This window comes from Hippopotamus amphibius, chromosome 8 (assembly GCF_030028045.1).
Source record: "Hippopotamus amphibius kiboko isolate mHipAmp2 chromosome 8, mHipAmp2.hap2, whole genome shotgun sequence".
NCBI lineage: Eukaryota > Metazoa > Chordata > Mammalia > Artiodactyla > Hippopotamidae > Hippopotamus > Hippopotamus amphibius.
This window is the reverse complement of record NC_080193.1, coordinates 123,200,149-123,222,927: the sequence shown is the minus strand read 5'-3', so window position 1 is coordinate 123,222,927 and position 22,779 is coordinate 123,200,149. Positions and strand designations below refer to the sequence as shown.

Below are 22,779 nucleotides of genomic sequence, written 5' to 3'. Positions count from 1 at the left end.
CTTAACCTTTTGGGCACAATTATAATCTGACCAAAGGCCCATTCAGTTCACGTTTCTGTACTAACCTTAAGAGAGATATCGTGAGTGTGTTTATCAGATGACTTCCTGAAGTCACAATAAATTTTGTCTACAGCACCAACCTAGAATTTTGTATTGAATAACCATCCCAGAAAGCAAAATAAGGTGAATTTAACACAAGTTTTTCTGAGTAAATCCATGTTGGCTTTTGGCTCTTCTGTCTTTACTCTCAAATGCAAACAAGCTTTCAGTTTTTAAGTCACTTTGGAATTTTATAAAAATCCCTTTTGGAACTCACTGAACTACAGTTTCCTGGGTCTACTAGTTTTCCTTTATGAAGATGGTTTCCAAATATTCACATATACCAATTATTTTTTACATTTCTCCATCATAAGGCCAATTTTTGCTATTAGGAGAAAAAAAGTTTGTGTGCATGTGCGTGTCTGTGTGTGTGTGTTTCCAGAAAGGGGTAGGTAAATCTGTGTATCCCAGCACAGACAGGGCATATTTGTATCAATCTGATGAGTTCTGGCAAAGTGGCTGGGAAACTGACTTAAGTCACCAAAACATAGCTCATCCTCAGTTTGTTTCTCTTATAGCCTTGGCTGCTCTTTGTCTTTGCTGATTCCTTTTTCTTTTCCCACCTTCTAAATATATGAATGATGTATAATCTTGTCTTTAAGTTCTCACATCTTCTCAATATACTTTTCTGCTCAAAGATCTCACCCACTTTCATACCTAATGATCAATTAACTTTTAATTAATCCTAAATCTATAGCCTCAGATCATATCTCTGTCAGGATTTCTGAACTTTCATTTGCACTGATGGACATAATCACTTGGCTCTATAACCACTGCCATGTAGGCGAACAAAATGAGCAACTGGAAGAGAGAATATGATAATATTCTACATCCATTGAACTAAGTGTCTGGCACCAGTTCTCCAAGTCCATAGGGTAGGGAGACATCTTTGTGGTGAATTTAAGGCAAAACCACAAGATATTATCTCCTGAAATGTCTCCAAATAGGCAATCTTATCTTGGGACAAATAAGATTTAATGAAGGTGAGTGGAAAGTTGATAAAGATACTGAACATAGGGCTATGAAAGGCGTTTCTGGGGAACGCCTTTGGAAGGGGATTTGGGCAGTCAAGGAGCAACTTGGTCGCTTGGAGCACTTGGGGAGCACAAGGTGAGAGAGAAGAGGACAGAAAGGTGGTGAAGAACGCTTTTGCCCTTCCCATTATTTTCCAAAGCAAATGTCTCAAGAACATCTTACTCTGCCTACCGGGTGATCAGGATCAGTGGAAGAAGGCGCAGGGACTGTCCTCACCCACTTCGATAAGAGCACTCCACTGAATTGTTTGCTATGAAAATACTTCTACGCCACTACTTTATTAATCATCATGTAATAGGTGAATGGAAAGGGGAAAAATTGGCATGGGAATCTATAGTATGATTATGGAACAGCTTATTTATATGCAGCAGTTTCTTGGAACTCCCTTTTGGTCTCGTGAAAAAAGTTACATGGCTGAAATTCAGGAGAATTGGGCTGCCTGCCCAGTTCTGACACTACTTTCTGTGATTTTTGGAGGGCAAAATATTTAATCTCTTTTGGCCTCAGTTTCCTCAACTGTAAAATGAGATTTGATCAGATGATTGTTAAATCCCTTCTAGCACTAGAATTCTGTAACTCTAAATGCTGGCATCATAAGCCTTAAATAGTTCTGTGATTTTAGGCAAGGCTCTTAATACTCTGTGGCTCTGTTTAACCTTAGGGGTTTTCAGATAGTCCTGTGGATTCAGCTTCAGTGCTCACCTTCGGGAGTAAAACACCATCACTAATCTGTTAGCAGTGCAATGGGCGATGCATTTACTGAATTGCCTAATTTTACCAGCTGTATTTTTTGGGTCAGAAAAATGAGAAGCATTTTACTATCTCTAGGAGAAAATCCTGTGATTAATATATTCTTGTAATAGTTTGGTGGAATTGTTCTTCCTGGCTCAAATAATTTTCTGAGGAAGAACAATACCATTTAAGGGTATTAGAATTGAACGCAGTGATTCCCAGATAAGCTTTTCACTTGGTGCTTCTTGTTATCTGCCCACATGGTGTTTCGGGAACTCATTACAACTGACCTATAAGATAAGTGATAGAGACAATAAGAGGGTAAATGCGGTTGAGCTGTTTAAAAGTGAAGATTACTGCTGCCCCTTCATTTTGCCAATTGCACTAGAACATACACATGAAATGAGGTCAGTGAGAGATCGTGACAGCGTAATTATGGATTTTCACTTTTATCCTAAATATCTGATGATCTATCATGTCTTTTAATTTACATTAAAGTAAAGGTGACTTCTCAATGAAAGAAAATCTTGCTTTTTTATTTAAAGGAATCTTTCCCTTTAATTTTTTTTCTAGGAAAAATAAAGAAAAGCAAGAAAACCATTCTTACTAAGTATAAATGAATGTGTTTGCTTTGGCAGCAATAACTTTTGTTTCTAATCTTACTAAATGTGTGTGGTTGACAACGTCGAAAGTGTGCAGAATTAAGAAAATAAATAATATGATGTTGGCTTTAGGATCTCTTGTAACTTAGTTAAGAAAATGTGATGCATTTAATGTTATTTTTTATTATTTCGACTAGTTGGTCTCAATCAAGGTTGATTTTGCTCCCCAGGGGACATTTGATAATTTCTATAGACATTTTTTGGTTGTCACAACTGGGTGGAGGATGGGTACTGCTGGCATCTAGTCAACAGAGGCCAAAAGTGCTGCTAAATATCCTACAATGCACAGGACAGCTCCCACAGCAAAGAATTCTCTGGGCCAATATGTCAATACTACTGAGGTTGAGCAATCCTGATTTAGACAATCAGAGTAACCAAAGGTCACTTGATATAAGACTAAAGTCCAACAAGATGATCAAGGTTAGGCAGCTTTCCTTTGCCTCAGAGAGGAATCAGGGTTTAAATGCCACAATGCCACCCCACAAAAAAAGCTTGCGTAATTAATGGTACCTGCTGCCTGATGGCTGTATAATTACACTAGACCTTGACATAGATTTAACCTGCAGAAAAAGGACCTATAAAGAAGCTCTAAGTATTGTATTTAGTTTAAGAAAAGATAAGTCTTTCTCCACGAGATGACTGCAACAAGTGGGGAGATTTTTTAAAACTCTCATGTCACAAAAAGTATATTTTATTTTATTTGGGAGCAGTTGAGAATAATGTTGACTCCGCTTGTTCCTTCAGTTCCTTGGGAGAGAGACAAACATTGGGAGCAAACTTGGCAAAGCATAAAGTCAAGAGCTAATTATAGTCCAGCAGCTATCAATAGACAGTGAGCAACTTACACCAAAAATCCATAACGATGTGATTTAAATAACGCTTTTGAAATTCATGTGCTTTTGGTGAGTATTTGCAGTTTTTGCTACATGCTTAATTTATTTGCAATTCATGGGCTTTAAAGTAATTTTAACATTTCTCTAAATACTTTAATATTTATAATTCAGTTGCATGTTCTATGTTTTAGTACATATGCCTAGAAATATCATCTTAGAGGTAGATTCTGTGGGAACAAGATACTATCTATCAATAATTTCACATATTAAGGTTTTCCAATGGGTGCTATAGAACAACAAAATCTTAGCTTGGTGGTATGATAAAGAGGGAGAAGTCAAATTTGAAGCTGGGATTGAGAGGAGGAGAAAAGCAGCTAACGATGGGAGAAACAAAAATAGCTTGGGGCAATAATATGGTGTTTGAATGACTGTCCCAATGCCACTGTGAACTACTGTGGTTCCAGTATTCAGTGGGAGGCACTCAGAGGGAAAGAGCACAGGTGAGAAATGAAGGACTACGTAAGGGGTAGAAAAGAAGGGAAGAGGACACACATTTCATTCACACTGGAAGATTCAGACAGATGATAAGGCTTCAATTCATTTTTTTTTCAATGCACGACTCTAATCTTAAAACAAAAGTAATGAATATCTGAGGGTACACAGTTTTCTTTACCTTATTCCTTCCTTTATTGTATATTGTCTGCTTACTTCTTGCTGGTTCTTTCAGTAGGTCAATGCAATCATCCTGGAAGTCTTCCAAATTCAGATTCATCTTTAAAATGTCTCCCTGCTGTACAAAGTGAAGGATAGTGAGAGCCTGGGCCAGGAAAGTTGGGGGAACAGTGCTACCTGATAATCACTTGGGAAAAAACATAGGCCACTTGCAGTCTTTCAGTAAACGTATTCCACAAGAGACTGGCATACTCCCATGATGTGATTTATAAAATTATCCCTTCAAGCTCACAGTTCCCTTCCTACCTCACTCCTTTGATAAAGCTCATTGCCAGAAAAAAGTGGTTGTTCAAAGACCCAGCAGGAAAAAAAAAAATCATCATTACAACAGGATGCACCTACAGGAGCATTCTCTAGAAAGACAGATGCATGGCAATTTAAACCATTGCAAGAGTCTAGGGGAGAAGCCACGAGGTAGAAACGACTAAAGACTCTGATGCAGAACAAAGCAGGAAATCCAGAGTATTTAGACAAGCAAAATGAAAAGAGGAAGGAAATATCATTGAATATGGTAAAGAAAAAAAAAATTGAGAACAAAAAGTGCTTTGTGGGCGGTGATATTTTTTTCCTGCAGTTCATGCGGCCGTATTTTAGTCACGGAAGTAGAGGGGGTCTGCTAACTGCTGAGGAGCCAGTGTGAGAGCTGCGAACACTTGTGAAGGTGAAAGGAGTCACAGGTACACCGAGTGACAGGATACCAGTTTAGGATGAGGTTATACAGCAACAGAAGATACTCTTTACCACCTGGAATATGGGTATTAGATGGGCCTTAAAGAAACAGGCATGCTTCTCAAAGTGTACGCATTACATCAACCTGGAGGATTTGGGGAGACATTTACTGGGGAGATTCAGCTTTTACTCCCAACTCTAAAACTTAAAATGGTTTGTATTACTGGATAAATCAGTCTGCTTTAGTGCACACTTGATACCTAATTTCAAAGTGGAACGTGAATTGGTACAGCTACTATGGAAAACAGTATGGAGGTTCCTTAAAAAACTAAAAATAGAGCTACCATATGATTCAGCAATTCCACTCCTGGGCATATATTTGGAGAAAATCATAATTCAAAAAGATACATGCACCCCAATGTTCATTGCAGCACTATTTACAATAACGAAGACATGGAAGCAACCTAAATATCCATTGATGAATGAATGGATAAAGATGTGGTACATGTATACAATGGAATGTTACTCAGCCACAGAAAAGAATGAAATAATGCCATTTGTAGCAACATGGATGGACCTAGAGATTATCATACTAAGTGAAGTAAGCCAGACAGAGAAAGACAAATATCACATGATATTGCTTATATGTGGAATCTTAAAAAATTATACAAATGAATTTATTTACAAAACAGAAAGAGACTCACAGACATAGAAAAAAAAAAAAAACTTATAGTTACCAAAGGGGAAAGGGGCATACGGGGAGGGATAAATTAGGAGTTTGGGATTAACATATACACACTAGGATATAAAAAATAGATAACCAACAAGGAACTGCTGTATAGCACAGGGAACTATACCTAATATTTTGTAATAACCTATAAGAGAAAAGAATCTGAAAATGAATATATATATATTCAGTTGCATAGAGCTTACATATATATATATAAAATCAAATCACCGTGCTGTAAACACCTGAAACTAACATAATACTGTAAATCAACTACACTTCAATAAAAAATACAAATTAAAACAAACTAAAATAAAATAAAAACAAAGTGGCAGTTGTGGAGGGAGTACTAGATTTTGAATTATAACTAAGTTCACATTCCAGATCCAACACTACTGAGTGTGGGGCCCCAAACAAAGCACTTTTACCCTCTCTGAACTTCACTCTAAAACAAAGAAAACAACATCTACCTATTACCATCACAAGGTTGTTTGGAAATCACTGAGGTAATATTTATGAAAATCCTTTGTAAATCTCAAAATGCTATACAAATAGAAAGGATTATTATCACTATTTCAACCCCGACAGGGATTTCTGGGCCTGCTTTTTAATAAACCCCTGCAAAAGAGAACCATAGAATCAACCTTGAAAACATAAAAACCAGGCATTTCTGCTCTCATACAAACATCTGCAAAGTGTTGGCAAGCATCCTTTGATAGGCTTTTGTTTATGCCGTAACTTGAAAGGGCAATGTTCATGCCTGTTTCTCTTGCCAGAGAGGCCCATCCTCATTTTATGCCCTCCCAAATTAAATTTTTTTGAGCTACTGAATGATTCTTTGTTTCTGTATCAATTCTTTTAACTTTTGCTACAGATGCCAAAACCCTTTCTGGGGAAACTGTTTTAGACAAAGCATAGTGTTAAATGCTGTGTGGGATGCTAAACTGAACGGGGTTTCCTCAAGTAAAATCAAGGAGAGAGGCTGGGGTGATCATGGGAGTTCTATGTGATGATTATGGTAAGAAGGAACACTGGAGTTGTAGCAGATCAGATAGGGAGTGACACAGCTAAGGAAGGAATTGTGGAGGAGGCTGTGTTTGGGTTTGGCTTTGCGAAGTGAACAATTTATATAAGAGAGACAGACGGTCATGCACATGAAGTACTGTAGTCTGCCTTTATCTGCAGAGGATACGTTCCAAGACCCCCAGGGGATTCCTGAAACAGCAGATAGTACCGAACACTCTACATACATACTATGTTTTCTTCCTGTACATACATACCTATGATAAAGTTTAATCTATAAATTAGGTAGGGTAAGAGATTAATAACAATAACTAATAATAAAATAGAACAAGTATAGCAATATACTGTAATAAAAATTATGTGAATATGGTCTCACAATTTAAAACATGAATTGTTTATTTTTGGACTTTTTCATTTACTATTTTCAGACTGAGGTTGACTTCAGGTAACTGAAACTGATGAAAGCAAAACTGTGGATAAGCGGGGTCGACTGTAAAAGTTTAGAAGCAGGAGACCTGGGAATATGGGGTAGGAGACCAATGAGATAGGAACCTACAATGAATGGAGAAGAACAGTGGTCTGGAAAGAGGATCAGCCCCACAGCATTGGAAGGTCTTGAGTCCAAACTTTATTTGGTAAACAAGAGTTTGTACTGACGTGTTTTTAATGTAAAAATGACACTAGCAGGGTCACCTAGCAGGAGCGAATACTTTAGGAGGCTCCTGACTGGTGCAAAAGAGCATCCAAGCAATAGGTTGGGAATGACAAGGAGAGGGTGCAAGCCTGACTCCAGGGCAGGCAGAAGGAAGGGGGAAATAGAAGGGGGCAGAGGGAATGGAAACAGCTTTCAGGAAGAATAGCCATGAAGGTGAAAAGCTGGAAAGGGATATAACTTTAAGAGAGTTGATTTTATTAAGTGGCGCTCACTTAGAGACATAAAGGGGAGGGATGCTGTAGACTACAGCAAAGAGTCAGAGGAAGCAGCAATTTTTAGGCTGCATATCAGAATTCAGGAGAAGAAATACATCCTTGGGGGTGGGGTGAAGGTGGCGAGGAAAGGATAAATGTTGAAAAAGATAATATAATAAAATATACAGTGCACTCATATATTACTGGTGGCATTATAATTGTAAAACATTTATGGAAAGCAAAGAATTTTTGTGTAGGTAATAATACAAAAGAAAGAAAAAAGCTTCATGTACAAAGATGTTCACTATAGTGTTATTTAATATGGTAAAAAATTTGAAAAATCTAGATTCTCAACCAAGGAAAAAGATAATTTGATTGGGCGACCACTGAATCAAAAGCTTACCAAACCATTTTGAATGGGATGTTACTCAAATTTATGACATGGAAATTCATACAGAAAAAATAGTTGCTGAAAATAAACATAATTCTGCTCCAAACTGTCAATACAAGAGAATTATGTCTCAATACCAACAGCAATCACAATAATAATCACAGGTGACTTCACAGTCAATCCTCAGGGCTATCCTGTGATTAGATTACTCTGTTTCTTCCATTTTATACATCAGGAAACTGAGACTCAGGGCCATTAAGGAATTGACCCCAATTCACAAATCCCATTGTTTAGAGAACTGGTATTCCTAGGTGGCTGAGCCTGTGCTCTTAATTACCTTGCCATTCTCTCCATACTAAATAACCGGTTCTTGCAGCCAGTTTTGAAACCAGTTTTGACATATAACATAGACAAAACAATATATATATATATATACATACACACACACCTATGTGTATATATATATACACGTACGTTTCTCTCTTCTAACTGGATTTCACCTAGACATAGTTATAAATGTATTTCTTCTCTATTTTTTACCATCAATGTTTTTATGACATGAAAGATGCTAATGATTATTTTAATATTTCCATGAAGCTAAATGTTCAATGATTATAATACCTGAAGATTAGTTTTATTTTCTCCAGGGCCACAATTTGGAGGAGAAAAAAATAACTTATGATCATTATTTATGAACAAAATCATAAGGCTACTTAATATAGACTTTACTTTGATTTTAATGGCATACATTTGTCCTGTAGGATATGATCCACGAAAATGTAAACAAGACACCTTAATTGTGCTTAGCCCTCATTCTCAGTGATATTTTCTCTGCAGTGATGGAAAAGAAACAGAATTAATTATCAGAAACAACCAGACAATTATGTTAGAAAGCTGTGAAACAAATGTGCACATTATGTCCCTCGAGAATTTCCATTAGAACATCTTTGCACCAGAAGACACTTGATCAACACATTTTTATTTATATCACTTAGAAATACATATTCTGGTAAGAAGAAATTACCTTCAGCTTTTCTTCAAGCTCTGTGAGAGAGCTACATAATTCAGTTACAGATTCAAGAACCTCTTTGTGTTTGGCCACTATTTTCTCAGCATATTTCTGCCCTTCTTCAAAACCTAAGGAGGAGAAGGGTTAAAACTATTTTTAAAGGTCAAATCCTTAGCATAAAAAAAAAAATCCCAGCCATTAATTTATCTCCCCAGTGTCCAGCATAAGGGCTGGGAGATAATAAATGCTTACTAAATACTTGCTGAAGAGATAAGCAAATAAAGGCATTTTTGGAAAAACCAAGTATTCCAGAAAAATGGTAACATTTGCTGTGCACATGTAACCTCTTATGTAATCTAAATAATGTTGCTATATTAATCTTCTTAAAGCTCCCTTCTAACTACTTTTCTCCTTTTCAGAACATTGAGTGGCTCTTCACTACCTAGAAAGTATACATTCAAGGCCCGTCATAATATGGTTTCAACTTGCCTCTCTCAAAGGTATGTCCCCCTAATTCTCCCACATATTTAATCTCTGGCCAAACTGAACCAGCAACTTTTCTCTCAAAATTCCCACAGCCACTGAGTGTTCTTTCCTGTGCTGGGAATGCCCTGCCCATACTTCCTATCTCTCCTTGACAAATCCTACCCACTCTTTAGGTCTACCTCAAAGGCCAACATCTTTGTGAAAATGTTCTTAACCTTTCCCAACCAGAGTCTTCTCTCCCTATTGGGATAATAATACAAATATCTATGCTGTAGTGAGTGCTTATTATTTGCCTATGGCATGGCACTTTATATGCATTAGCTAACATAATCCTCCTCTGGTAGGTTCTACTGCATCTTCCAAATGAGGCATCCAAGGCTCAGGAGAGCCTCTTCAGGTGATCCAGACAATCACTGGAGGAGCAGAGATTTCAACTTGGACTGCTGGACTCCACAGGTCAGACTAAACTAGTTTCATATGTTGTTATGGGCTGAATTGTGTCCCTCCCAAAATGAATATGTAGAAGACTCAACCCCTAGTGTCTCGGAATAGAACCATTTTTGGAGATGAGGTCTCTAAAGGGTGATAAAGTTAAAAGGGGCCATTAGGGTGGGGCCCCAATCCAATATGACTGGTGTCTTTATAAGCAGGAGAGACACCAGCAAACCAGGGGTGCTTGTGCATAGAGGGCTGTCCATGTGAAGAGGCAGTAAGAGAAGAGAAGCCTCAGTAGAAACCAACTCTGTGAGCACCTTGATCTTGGACTTCCAGCCTCCAGAACTTTGAAGAAATTAATTTTTGTCGTTAATTTAAGTCATCCAGTCTGTGGGATTTTATTATGGCAGCCCCAGCAGACTAATACACACATTTTATACCTTTCTCACTGCATTTACCATATTGTGACTTCTAAGCACAGACTGTGGATTTTGAAAGATGGAACTAGGTCTTATATGTCTTTCTATCAATCACAGCTCCTAGTACATAATAGGTACTCAAAGATTTTTTGAGATAAATTTATCCGCATTAAAATTCTGGGTTCAATAATGCTGCAAGAATTGATATATTATTCCTAAGGTATCTTACCTGATGCAAACTTTTAAAAAAGTGTAGCTTCCAAACTGAACAGATGAAAACTCATGTCATTCAGTGGTGCATTTAGTCATCAAATATTTGTTAAGCCCTTAGTATGTACCATGAAGTAGTGAACTAACCAGCAAAAGCCCTTTTCTTAAAGAGCTTACACTCTGGTAAGGACATCCAGACAACAAATAAACATACACTATGCCAGCTGGTGATGAGGGCCAGGAATACAAACAAAGCAGGGTGTGGGATCTTGCATGATAAGAGGGTAACATAACTTTTATGGAATCCTGTGAGTACGTCCTGTGTGCTGAAACTGAATGGGAACTGAAACACAGTGATAAAAATGCTTCCCTTACACTCAAGGAGCGTATGTCAGTTGAGAAGACAGACAGCTGAAAAGGTAATTATGCTACGCTGTGAAAAATACAATAACAGAGGAAAACATAAACCATTTTATGGGAGCGGAGTGCCTCCCAAATTTTTTAATACACTTAAAACAGTAACGACAGTAGGAATGAAACATCACATTGGTTTTCATTAATTTTTTCAATCTATATTTTATTATTTTTATGTTTCTACCCCTTTCCTTTGGAGAATCATTAATAATCCATTCTCAATAATTTAATATTAGGGAGTGCAATATATATTGTTCTACAAGATTTTTATGGCTGTCCATGGATAGTGCTTCACGTAACAAGAGGAAATACGCATCTGTCAGCAGCTGTGGACAGCCAAATGAAGCATTTTGTAGCACCTGTTGCTACCTTCTTTTTGGGTTAGACTTGCCCCATCACTAGGAATTACTCTTGGCCTTGCAGTTAACAATGTCAGGGAATTCATGAAACATTCTTCTTGCACCCCCAACAACTGTGACCCTCCCAGGGGCCTTTTAACTTGGGGCCTCCTTCAGACAGAAAGACTTCTCAGTCAGACAAATCTCAGACAGAAAGACAAATCAGACAGAGAAGAGGAAAGCACAACCCGTGAGATGATCATTTGAGTTCTCCCGTTTATTCCACAAGGGAGAGGAAGACAAGGGAAAATCTTCCCGCTCTCTCTTCTATCCACCAACCATAACCTTCACAGGAATGAGAGCGCTGTAGACCTCAGCCTTAGCTTTCTACCTACTTAAAATACTATGGGAGTTTTGTATGTTTTTTGAGTAATCACCTTAGTAGAAATTAGATTTTTTTCTGTCTGCATAAGCTGAGTATTGCTCTGGTTTTGTTACCCTAAAGATGAACAATGGGAAAGGGGGAGAAAAGAGAATTTAGAGGGAGAATTTACAAATGGCCATTAAAAATCCACCAGCTTCATCTCCACAGCCAGGAGCTCCTTCCTCTCTGTTCCCCACTGTTCACCTTTGCTCTTATCTTTTCCCTGAACAGGTTGGTGAAGTGAGCACCCTGAGGGCTTGCCATGCTCTGCTTTCTGCTAGATTAGGCTCACTAGAGATTTGTTCAGTGGTGAATCACTGGGTATCTTAAAAGAGACCTTACCGTACAAGCGCTGAGCCAGGTCACTGATCTCCCGAATCCTTTCTTCTTGCTGAGGCACTGAGGGTGTGATAAACTTTTGGAACTGCTGGTGGAGAATCTCCACAGCTTCCTTGGTCTTGCACTCGGTGGAATATTTTCCAACTCTTACAACTGTGGCACTTGCATCATCACACCAAAAGTGGCACTACATTTAAATGGGACAGAGCATAGATTAAAGAGACACCATGCTCCCAAAGTTCTTCATTTTGACCACTGAAGTATCAAATTTTAATTTCCTCAAACTTTATATTCACATTAGTGTGAACTCTTTAAGTCCTAAGAAAGAAAGTATCACAACATGATCATATACTTTTGTCCTTGGAAATTAGAGTTAGAGAAGAAACTAGAAGTAAGCAAATCAATTTGATTTTCCTGCCTTCTTAGATTTGCCTGAAGCATAATTCCTAAGAGGAATGTTGCAGACTTACAAGAACAGGCAGTGTGAAAAAGCATATGGCACTAAAAAGAACCCAAATATCAGCTAAAGGAAAGAAAAAATCTCAAACACACAAAATCCAGCCTAATTAATTGAAATCATTAGCAATATACGGATAAGGTATTGCCCAAATAACACTCCAATAAATAAATTCTCTTTTTAAGAATAAGATTTAGTCTATAGATTGAGGAAATATCATTTGAAGAATAGCATCTGACCTTTCCTTGATAGAAGACAGTCATATTTTCAAAGCACAGTGGAGAACTGAGACAGTTTCTCACTAAAAATAAATAACTGTGATGGAAGAAATGTGTCTGATCGAGGCCAGAAGCACTTATGCTGAGTGAGAAATAGAAGCACATGACTCTGTTAGGAGCTGGCCTTAAATAAGTGCCACAGAAGTACAGCAAACCTATACATCAGATATAGAAGAATGATCATTTCAATCCTCCTTAATGTGGTGTTAAATCTAAAAGTTCTGTTGCCTTAGTGGAAAAGAGAGATGTTTTGTATCTCAGAATAATGAGCTACAAAGAACATTCAAGAACTTCAAGTGTAGAGTTTCTTCACTATGAAGTGTGTACATAATAACTTTAACTTGCCAAATTTCTTATAATTTATGTATACTTTGCCATTTATCCTCTTGACAAAAATGAAATGACACCAACAACAATTTTTGTACCTGAAAAATCCAAGTATCACCTTTCTCTCTAAACATTTTCAAATTCTGTGAAATAAGTCATTTTTGAATGTTTTAGCAGATATCCAGCACTGAATATAATACCATAATGGTTAAACATCTTGAGTTGATGAGGTTATGGAGAAATGAGAACCTCTCATATGTTGCTGGTAAGACGAGTACATTAATAAAATCTTTCCAAAGAGCAATCGGACAATACAATCAAAATCTTGTAACATGCGTCCCCTTTGGTCCAGCAATTCTGCTTTAGGAAATTATCCTATGGATATAATCATGAAAAGGAGCACAATGCATGAATTTAATGACAATAATAGCTAATGCAGCATTGTTTTAAAGCAGCAGAGTAATTTTTTAAAAACAACATTACGACACAGATAACATTACAGCAAGAAGAGGATACCTCTTCTATCAACTCCTGGAGATGCTCGGTCAGGCCCAAATTCCTCCTGTAATCTGTCACAACTTTGTCAAACTCGTCCACATCTTTCTGCAAATCCCTCATGGCTTCCAAAAGGACATTCACTTTATTATTTGGATTATTTAAGAAAAAAGTTTTATTCTCAACTTTTCCCATTTTCCTTTTCAAAGCCTGTGCAAAAAAAAAAAAATGTTAATGACATTCTGTTTTTATTTAGGAGGCTAGTTAGTGATTAAATACTGAGGGAAAAACTTGGAAAAACTTTTGTAGCTTCCACCATTTAATATGTTAAAATTATAATTATTCAAATGTATTTTGGCAAGAATAGGTTTTCTTTCAGATAGCTTATTGATTCAGCATTCAGCAAGCAGAGAAAATTTACTCTACACCAGAATCTATTCCATAGTTTGAGAATGCTACTATGATTTTTATAAGGAGAGTGATCATGAAGTCAAATCTTTTATTGTCTTCAGTAGCTCACTGTCTCCTGAGAAAGGCACTCAAATAATCTAGCCAGTATATGGGATAAGGGGCTGCAGGAGCAGTGAAGGAAGCTCCTGATGTAGGTGGGTACAAGGAAAGAGGGCTATACAAGAGGGGTGTGTGTTGGGGTGGGGAGAATGGAAGCAGTGAGGCTGGATAGGTTTGGCAGAAATCATTTTGGAGCTGCTTCAAGAGATAAATCAACTAATTATGTATTTTATATGAAGTATCTAATTGTTATAAAAATTAAAAACTATCTTTTCAGTCCTAATGCTATAAAAAAGCCTAAGGGTTAGGCATCTAGAATTGAAATGCAAAATAATTTTGTAATAATTGTAGTAGCACACACAAACACATGTACTTTCTTATTACCTGTAATTTTTCAGCATACATATCCACTTGTTGAATTTGATATTTGAGAGCTTTCAGATTTCTAGCTTTTTCATTTTTCTTAGTGTAATTAAACTTCAAATTGTTGAATTTCTTTTTGATTTCTTTGAATGACTCTTTGAGCTGCAGTTCAATAAAAAGAAACAGGTGATTTCCTTAAAATGAGAGCACTAATACTCGTGATAAATCAAGATATCTACACTTCAAAATATTCATAACCTTTGAAATGTATTCAGAGTGATTTTCAGTAGAAAACAAGTCTGTTAAGTGAATATATAATGTGAATTTAAACATATCCCCCAAATATAGGTAATTACAAATTGTTCTTAGTATTTTTTGATTTGTCATTTATAATTAGGATTACAGTTATAGAACATCCTTTGGCCTTCAAACAAGAAAGTTTTTAACGTATGATAGATTTTTAACAACACTAATTTTCTTACTTGTACTTATTTGACATCATTTTACAACTCATTCTGTTCTCTGTGTGCTAATATTTGTTCCATATTCCAATGCGCTTACAGCCATCATGAATAAATTTATTAAGGCTCCAAGGAGCTGTCAATGTTGCAGAGGTCAACGGAGAGTTGACATTTAGACCAACGAGGACATCAGTGGGGTGAAAGAGGAGACTCAGTGTGAGAATCAGTAGGAAAAGGACTGTATTTGTCCAAATCCAATTAAAAATTATTTTTCATGGGCAGTTTCCAGAAGAGATTTACTTCTTAGATATGTCATTAACTTCAGAGGTCCTTAGAAAATGGAATGTAAAGTGACAGCTGTTGCCCATGGTGGCAATGCTAACTTGTGAATAAACAGATTATATGGCTGTACACTGAAAACAGGGCATAGATGATGACTTTCTTAAGAACAAACAGTTCAATTTTACCAGTCAGCCAAAATTCTAAAAGTCTAGTTCCACTAACCACACTGCCTTCTGTGCCCTTCTCCAGATTCAAGAAAGATAAACACAGTGGCAGGCAACTCAGTTTATATCATCAGCAAAGAGAAGTACAGAGAAAACATAAACCGTCTCAGATTATATGGAGGTACTTAACAGCCAAGAATGAACAATGTCATGGTTGATGTATTTGAGCTATGACAAGAAAAGTCAGGAAAACATTAAAACTCTTTTCAATGACAGCAAGTAAATTATTTGGGAGGGAATAAAAGCTGGGCACATGTTGGATTTTAGACTTATAATGCAGAAAAACATACCTGCCCTAGAAAACGCTTGCTTTCTCAAAATGCTTATTTCAAATTCTGCATATTGTAAGTACAAAACCTTGACCTTATCTTTAACACTTTCTGAAGACAATAATCTATAAAGCCCTAGCCCAATTGCATACATGGAAACTATCATACTGATGCAATTTTTGCACTTGCCACACCTATACTTCATCAGTGTTATTTATTTTATATGATAAATGAAATTGTTGACCACTAGCTTTAAATTACAAGCAGAGACCACGTAAAATATTTAAATTGATAAATCGGTAATATTCTCAAGGAGTGGAAAGAACTATAACTTCAAAATTGGAAAATGATTTCTCTATTAGAACTCAGAAAAGTATTTAAAAGATAATATTTAGTTGGTACATTGATGAAATAAACAATTAACATTGAAATTTTTTGACATTTGATGCTTTAATATGCATGTGTTTGACATTAGTGGGAAAAGACAAATGAGGTCGATTTTATGGGATTAAGATATGAAGCGACTATGTCTTTAGTTAATCACATAAAACTTTGGCAGGAACTTTTTTCTCTTGAAGTCATAATCTTCAACAATAGGTGCAGTAACTATCACATCTGAGGATTCTTGTACTAAAAAAAACATGTCCTCAATAGGGAGTTATTGTTTAATGAGTACAGAGTTTCTGTTTGGGATGGTGAAAAAGTTCTGGAAATGAATAATGTTGATGGTAGTACAACAATGTGAATGTACATAATATCACTTAATTGTACTCCTAAAATGGTTAAGATGGTAAATTTTATGTTATGTGTCTTTTACTACAGTTAAAAATTCAATTTTTATTTTTAATAAAAATAAAGTAAAATATAACGAAAGGAAAAAATATGTCCTGTCACTAACATGTATCCACTGGAAAATAAAATTTTATATTCTTTTCCCCCCTTACTGTAATATGACATATAGTATAAACCTCAGTCCAAAGAATGGAAGAGGGGCTCTGTCATCAACCTGGTAACCATTGGGTTACACCCTCTTGTTTAAATGGGAAAAAAATCAACACCTACTTGAAAACTATATGATAAATGAAGAAAGGCTGAGCCTTAACACTTTAATTCTAGGCCATGACATTTAAAATCTACTTTGGATTGAGAACTTTAAGACTGATAAATGATGAGTGCAATTTTATTTCTCTCTGCCTCAGAATGTATGCACTTCCACTGAAGATGATTTATAAGGCCAGAGAATGTTCATGGCGCTATGGGTATGTGAAATGGGATCGGTTACTTTCTGACACATGAGCTCCTTTGACAAAGTTGCCGGCATTTTTCTCTTTGGGTCCCACTGGAAATTCATCTTAAATCCTGGGCCCTTCCCAGCTCAAATTCAGGACTATTGCAGATACAAGTGGAAGGCAGTGAGCATGAAGGAACTTCAGCAACCAGAGTTTCAGAAAATATCCAGCCATGCCTACTTTTCTTACCTGCTCATTCCAATATGAAAACTTAACTTCCCATCTAATCCCCACATAACTTGTGATCATATTTTTAAAGGAACTGAGTGCCATGGTTGCTGGGCTGTGGTATCATTGTTCACGCAGCTGTTTCTAACTTGAGTTAGCTTGTCAACGATGGGGAATGGTGGAGATGGCCAAGACAACTGCTCAGCTGGTGCACAGAACCAGGAAAGACACCCAAAGCTCGGGGCAAGGAAAAGTTTATCCTATTCGAAAACTTTAAATGTGGCTATCATTCATATTGATAAAATTTCTGATAGTCTTAATAAAATCAGGAAAAAGATACTTTTTCAAGTGAACAGTGTGATTTTCCTGTCTTTCTGCTTGTTCAGCTCCTCCATATTTGCTGTGGAAGAAACAGACTAATTTAATATAGCTATAATTAGAAAAAAATCATTAAGACTTTAAAACTTCAGTTCTTTTAAAACTAGCATAATGAGCATCTTCACCAGATTTCCCAGGGAGCAGTAAGCCTCTCTCAGGGTTAGGCATAAACAAAACTTCTTAGAGAAGCAGCAGAAGGGAACGAGAGGGATGATAACAAGGCTGGGTTGCTATTTTTAGTCTTGACGAAGCTGGTTGAGGCAGCTTTGTCACAAGAATGTATTATTTGTGAGTCTGTTGCTGGCAAGGCCAACTTACATGAGGGACATGGGACATTTTAAAACTAAGAAAATGTATTTAAAACAAAAGCCTTTCCCATTAGAACTATGGTATATGATTGGCCAGAAGCAAAAATACAAAACAAGTAGTCCATTTCTCTTAATGTCCATTTCACAAGCTTCATTCCTTGTGTACCATTTTGCCTACTCCAGAAAAAAAAAAGCTTTGTGATGCTCATTTTCAGTAACAGAAAGAAGGCTCCAATGTTATCACTTCCCAGGGATGTTTGTATTTGAAATGAAGGGGCCCAAAGACTCATAATTTAACCTGAATGACTTGCTACAATTATTAACGGTAGAATATTTAGCCTTAGTGCCGGAGAGATTTTGGGAAAAGATTTTCTTGGCCTCCATCTGTTCAGCAACCATATGACTGTCTTCCTGTGCTTACCATCAATCTTGTAGAAGCAGGAAGTGGGGCAGCTTGGAAGGAGAAAAGAATTGCTCCATTTTAAATTGCAGGTGGTAGCATGTCTCAGTAAAAGCTATTGTATCCACTCTGCAACTTTTGTGTGTTCATAATATATTTACATTTTATTTTCTAGACATGATATAACCATGATTTTAAGCTTCAGCTCTCTGTCTTCTTCAGTAAGAAGAGTCATTTTTGCAGGTGTTAAACATCAAACTTCTAACAGATTTTAAACCTATGCGATGGACATTTTCAGAACAAATTATAATCTTTCCTATCCTCTTACATAAACCAACTAAACAGACTCACAGTGGGGCCTAGTAATGAGCAGTTGTGACTGTGAAGTCCCCTGGGGTTTAAGTTGCCCTAGACGCTTAGTTTCCTGAGGACTTTCGTGTTCTTACGGCCTGGTAAGTCACATTAATAGTATTTGTTGGTACACAGTAGTCACATTAATAATATTTGTTGAATGATGATAATTTAGTTTTTTCTTAAAATGATGAGTTCAGGTCATCACTCTGGAAAATAGTAATTATCTGTACTATACCATAGTGCTGCCTCATCTATACCCTCTTTTTCTGCTTCCTTTCCTACCAGTTGCTGGCTGTCCACAGTCATCTTGTCAGTGGCATAGCACTATACAATACCAGGAGGTTTAATGCTGTTAGCTGTGTATGTGTCTATGGCAGCAGCATTATTCTAATTTATTGCTGTTAATCTGCCTTATCTCCCTGGAACTTAGATGACGGTCTTATCCAAACTAACAAAAGAAAAAAGGATCTGTGTGACTGGAACAAGAGACTCTGAGATATAGCATACATTCCTTTCTGTGTCCTTCCTGATGGGTAAGATGTTGCCACAGTGTAAAAATTTCAGGCTGAAGAAATATAATTATATGAAAGCTCTGTTTGCAAAATTTATTTTGAGAAAATGAATACCAACCCAATTCTGTCATTACTATTCTTTTCAGCAAAGTAATTGTTTGTGACCCACAATGAGACTCCAGTGACAAATTTCCATTAACATCACGTAAATGTTAAAGGTAATTTTTTTGGTCAGGTCGCAAGAAGAAAACTTGCTCCATATTAACTTATTACATTTTGAAAGAAGATGTGTAACGAATAAGGAACTGATGATGTTTTGTCACGTTATATAGGAGAGAACATCTATAATGCTTTGTGTATTAACAACTTATATTGTCAGGCAAGAAAATGTATAGTAAGGTTCAACATTCATGTGTACAAATGTATTTTTGTGTGAAATGACTGGGAAAAAACTCCACCAAATCTGGCAGACCAAAGGCTGTGTTTTCTAGTAGACATGGAGAAAATGAGGTTTTACAATTAACAATGTCTTATATAGTATATAAAATTAAAAATATATATATTTTACCCAAAGAGAATCAAGGCACAAAACTATGGTTCTTTGTCTTTAAGGAATATCACATCTCATTAAAAAAAAAATCACATTTAGAATACCTCACTTTATTTTGCCTTGAGATACTGAGTCCTTTTCTTTTTTTTCTTTCTTTTTCTTTCTTTCTTTTTGTTTTTTGGCTTGAGGGATCTTAGTTCCCCAGCCAGGGACTGAACCCTGGCCACAGCAGTGAAAGCGCTGAGTTCTGAGCACTGAATCACCAGGGAATTCCTGAGTCCTGTTCTGAGGGCCTTTAGTGCAGCTAAAACCATGCAAGAAAGTAACTTTGGCTGAAATAAGCAAATGAACTGTGCTATTATATCAGGTCATATGAAGAGTTTGTAACAAATATGCTGGAAAACAAAGATAGAAGCAGAAAGCACAGTAGAAGAATACATTTAACATCAGACCATGCAGTGGGCTCACACATTAACTGAATGGTGAACCCTTGAGTTTAGCAGGTGACAAGGTGGTGCCCAATAAAGGTCCTTGCCCAATAAATGAGCCTCTGGCCCAAAGCTGACTCCCTGAAACACTGAGCAGAAACTCTGCAGTCCTGCAACACACTGCTTGAGTGAAAATTGCATACTCCTCAGTTTTCTCATCTGCAAAATGAAAATCCTCGAAAACCAATTTCAACTCAGATCAGTGAACTTCCAAGAAGCACTTTAAATGCATTGGATGCAAGATAATGTGTTTCGAAATTAACTTAAATAGTCAAATGCTACGCTTGGTCTAGTTTCCTGGTGGGGTATCTGACTTTATTTTTTTTATACAACAAAAAATTAGTGTAGGGGCTTTCTAGGTGGCGCAGTGGTTAAGAATCTGCCTGCCAATGCAGGGGACACTGGTTCGATCCCTGCTCCAGGAAGATCCCACATGCCACGGAGTAACTAAGCCCATGCACCACAACTACTGAGCCTGCGCTTTAGAGCCCGTGAGCCACAACTATTGAGCCCACGTGCTGCAACTACTGAAGCCCACGCGCCTAGAGCCCATGCTCCGCAACAAGAGAAGCCATGGCAATGAAGAGCCTGAGCACCACAACAAAGAGTAGCCCCCGCTCGCCACAACTAAAGAAAGCCCACGTGCAGCAACAAAGACCCAACACAGCCAATAAAATAAATTTATATAAAAAAAAATTAGTGTAACATATAGCTTTTAATTTTACATAATTTTTAAAGCACTTATACCAAATACTAATAATGATAATAATAGTGAAAATGTCTAGGTATCAAATATTATTACAACTTGGAATCTGGCTCTGACATTCACAATACAAACTAGACCACACATATCTTTATTTTACTAATGGACATGGAAAATATTCTTTTGGATTATTTTCCCATTAGGCTTGTAGTTGGACAATCCAGGTTGTGCATGATATACTGTGACATGATTATATATTTCTACAAGAAAGGAAAAGGGAAAAGGGCCAAAATTTTTCAAAGATCCTTTAAATCTGAAACTGTAACATATCAAGCAGTAGTTAGATTTGAAGTAGAAGCAAATGGGAAGAATCACTCTCTTAATTTACCTAAGATTAAAGTGATATTTGATTCCTAACTCAAACCCGCACGTATCTGGTTTCTCGTTTCTGTTATGGTACAGACAATCCCAGGGCGTCCCCACTATGACTGGAAGGGCCATCTGTCTTCCCAGCCCGCTGGCTCCCAGCACAGGCTCATCACGAGGTGGCCCTGTAAATAAAATCACTGTGGGAAGGGCCTGAACAGGGAGACCTAGCTCCATAAAGGCCACGACGCTTCAGGAAGAGGGAAACTGAGCCATGGGCAGCTGGGAATAACCTTTAGCCTGCTCTCTTGTGTGTTCAATAAAATAGGCTTGACCATCATAGCAGAGAGATTTTGAGCAAGAAAAGTTTACCAAAAAAAAAAAAAAAAAAGGAACAAGAGAAGGAAGAGGAGGAAGAAAAAGAAGAAAGAAAACCACTTTGGGAAAAGATAGTAAAAAAATTATTTCCATGGCTGTGAATGAGAATTGTATAGCCTTGGGGAGACCTGAGATTGTTTTCCTTAACCAGATCTGGCTGAAGTGTTGCTAACTGCAGTGCAGGAACCGGAAGAGGCCTTTCTACTACACAGAGGGTAGGCTGCACTAGGGGTTTAACCCTGAGCGAATTAACGAGTCTCTCGCCCACAGTGACTCCTGGAACACAGACTCAGAGCAGAAACTCTACCGTCCCGTGGCACATGGCTCAACTGAAAACCCTCGGTGATGTCAGCTCCTGTTTCCCTCCCGCTGAATGGGATCCCAGCAGCCTCTCCTGCTCGCTCGCCCTCTCACTTTCCTTCCCGCCACGCTTCATTCCTGCACTTGCCTGTGGGCTATAAACGGGCTAGACCACCTTCCAAGTTTAGTTACTTATACTTGAGTCCATGCTCTAATGTTGTTTGATAATATTTGATACTCACTGAGCCTAAACTGTGTAAAGTGGGCATAAACAGAACAATCGAGAAGGTTTACCACTTCTTTCTCCCTCCACTCGCTTTCCTAATGGGCTTGTGATTGATGGACTCAGAAACGTCTTGCTCTAAATGGAGATGAATAAATCTGGAATTATGGTACCTTCTGTTCTGCTGTCATTTCCAGTAAGGAACCAGGACCCTCACTATCCTACATTTTTCTCCTAGAACGAGTAAACGTTTGGATAGAAAGTTTAACTAGGGGAGGGTGTGGTTGTAGTTCCGTATGTGTCTGGGATTGGGGGGTGGGTAGAACTGAGGAGGAGGAGGGGGAATTAAGTGTGTGTGTGTGTTGCGGGGGGTGGGGGGTGGGGGGGGGAAGGGCAGTGCATGGACTCAGACGGTACTTTTCATCTGTTATTTCTTTTCCTCTAGGAGCTGTTTTGCCAGAGAAGCAACTCAGTTTGAGTAAATATGAAACCAGCCACTTGACTTTAGTGATAATACTTTGTAGCCTCTGAGGCAACAAGCCTGCTCCCCTGGCCCTTAGCATCCCCTTCATCATGAGTCAATGATACTTAAATAGCATCTCATCAGGCTTGAGCTGGCCGCACCGGGATGGTGTCACCCTTCTGCTCTGATGAGCTGTATCCACTCAAGCAAAACAACTGTTATAAGGGTTTAAGCTGGGGGATGGAGGACAGAGAGGAGCAAACAAAAAACCCTAATACTACTTTCTAGGTTTTTCTACGTGTTGATAACGTACTGACTTCAACAAGTTTGGGAGCTTAAAACTTTTC

At 37.6% G+C, this 22,779-nt stretch overlaps 1 protein-coding gene across 2 annotated transcripts in view; it reads right to left on the bottom strand.

Annotated features, from left to right (window-relative positions):
* Positions 1-22,779, bottom strand: part of CCDC141 (coiled-coil domain containing 141) — a 207,573-nt gene that overhangs the window by 8,865 nt on the left and 175,929 nt on the right. Inside the window, exons 18-22 of one of the 2 annotated variants that reach the window (XM_057746706.1) lie at positions 14,338-14,478; positions 13,465-13,653; positions 11,890-12,073; positions 8,837-8,949; positions 4,035-4,151 (exon numbers count right to left, since the gene is read on the bottom strand). In XM_057746706.1, the coding sequence (XP_057602689.1) occupies positions 4,035-4,151; positions 8,837-8,949; positions 11,890-12,073; positions 13,465-13,653; positions 14,338-14,478 (744 nt within the window). The remainder of the gene's footprint in view (positions 1-4,034; positions 4,152-8,836; positions 8,950-11,889; positions 12,074-13,464; positions 13,654-14,337; positions 14,479-22,779) is intronic. The other variant, XM_057746707.1, reaches the window with a different exon arrangement.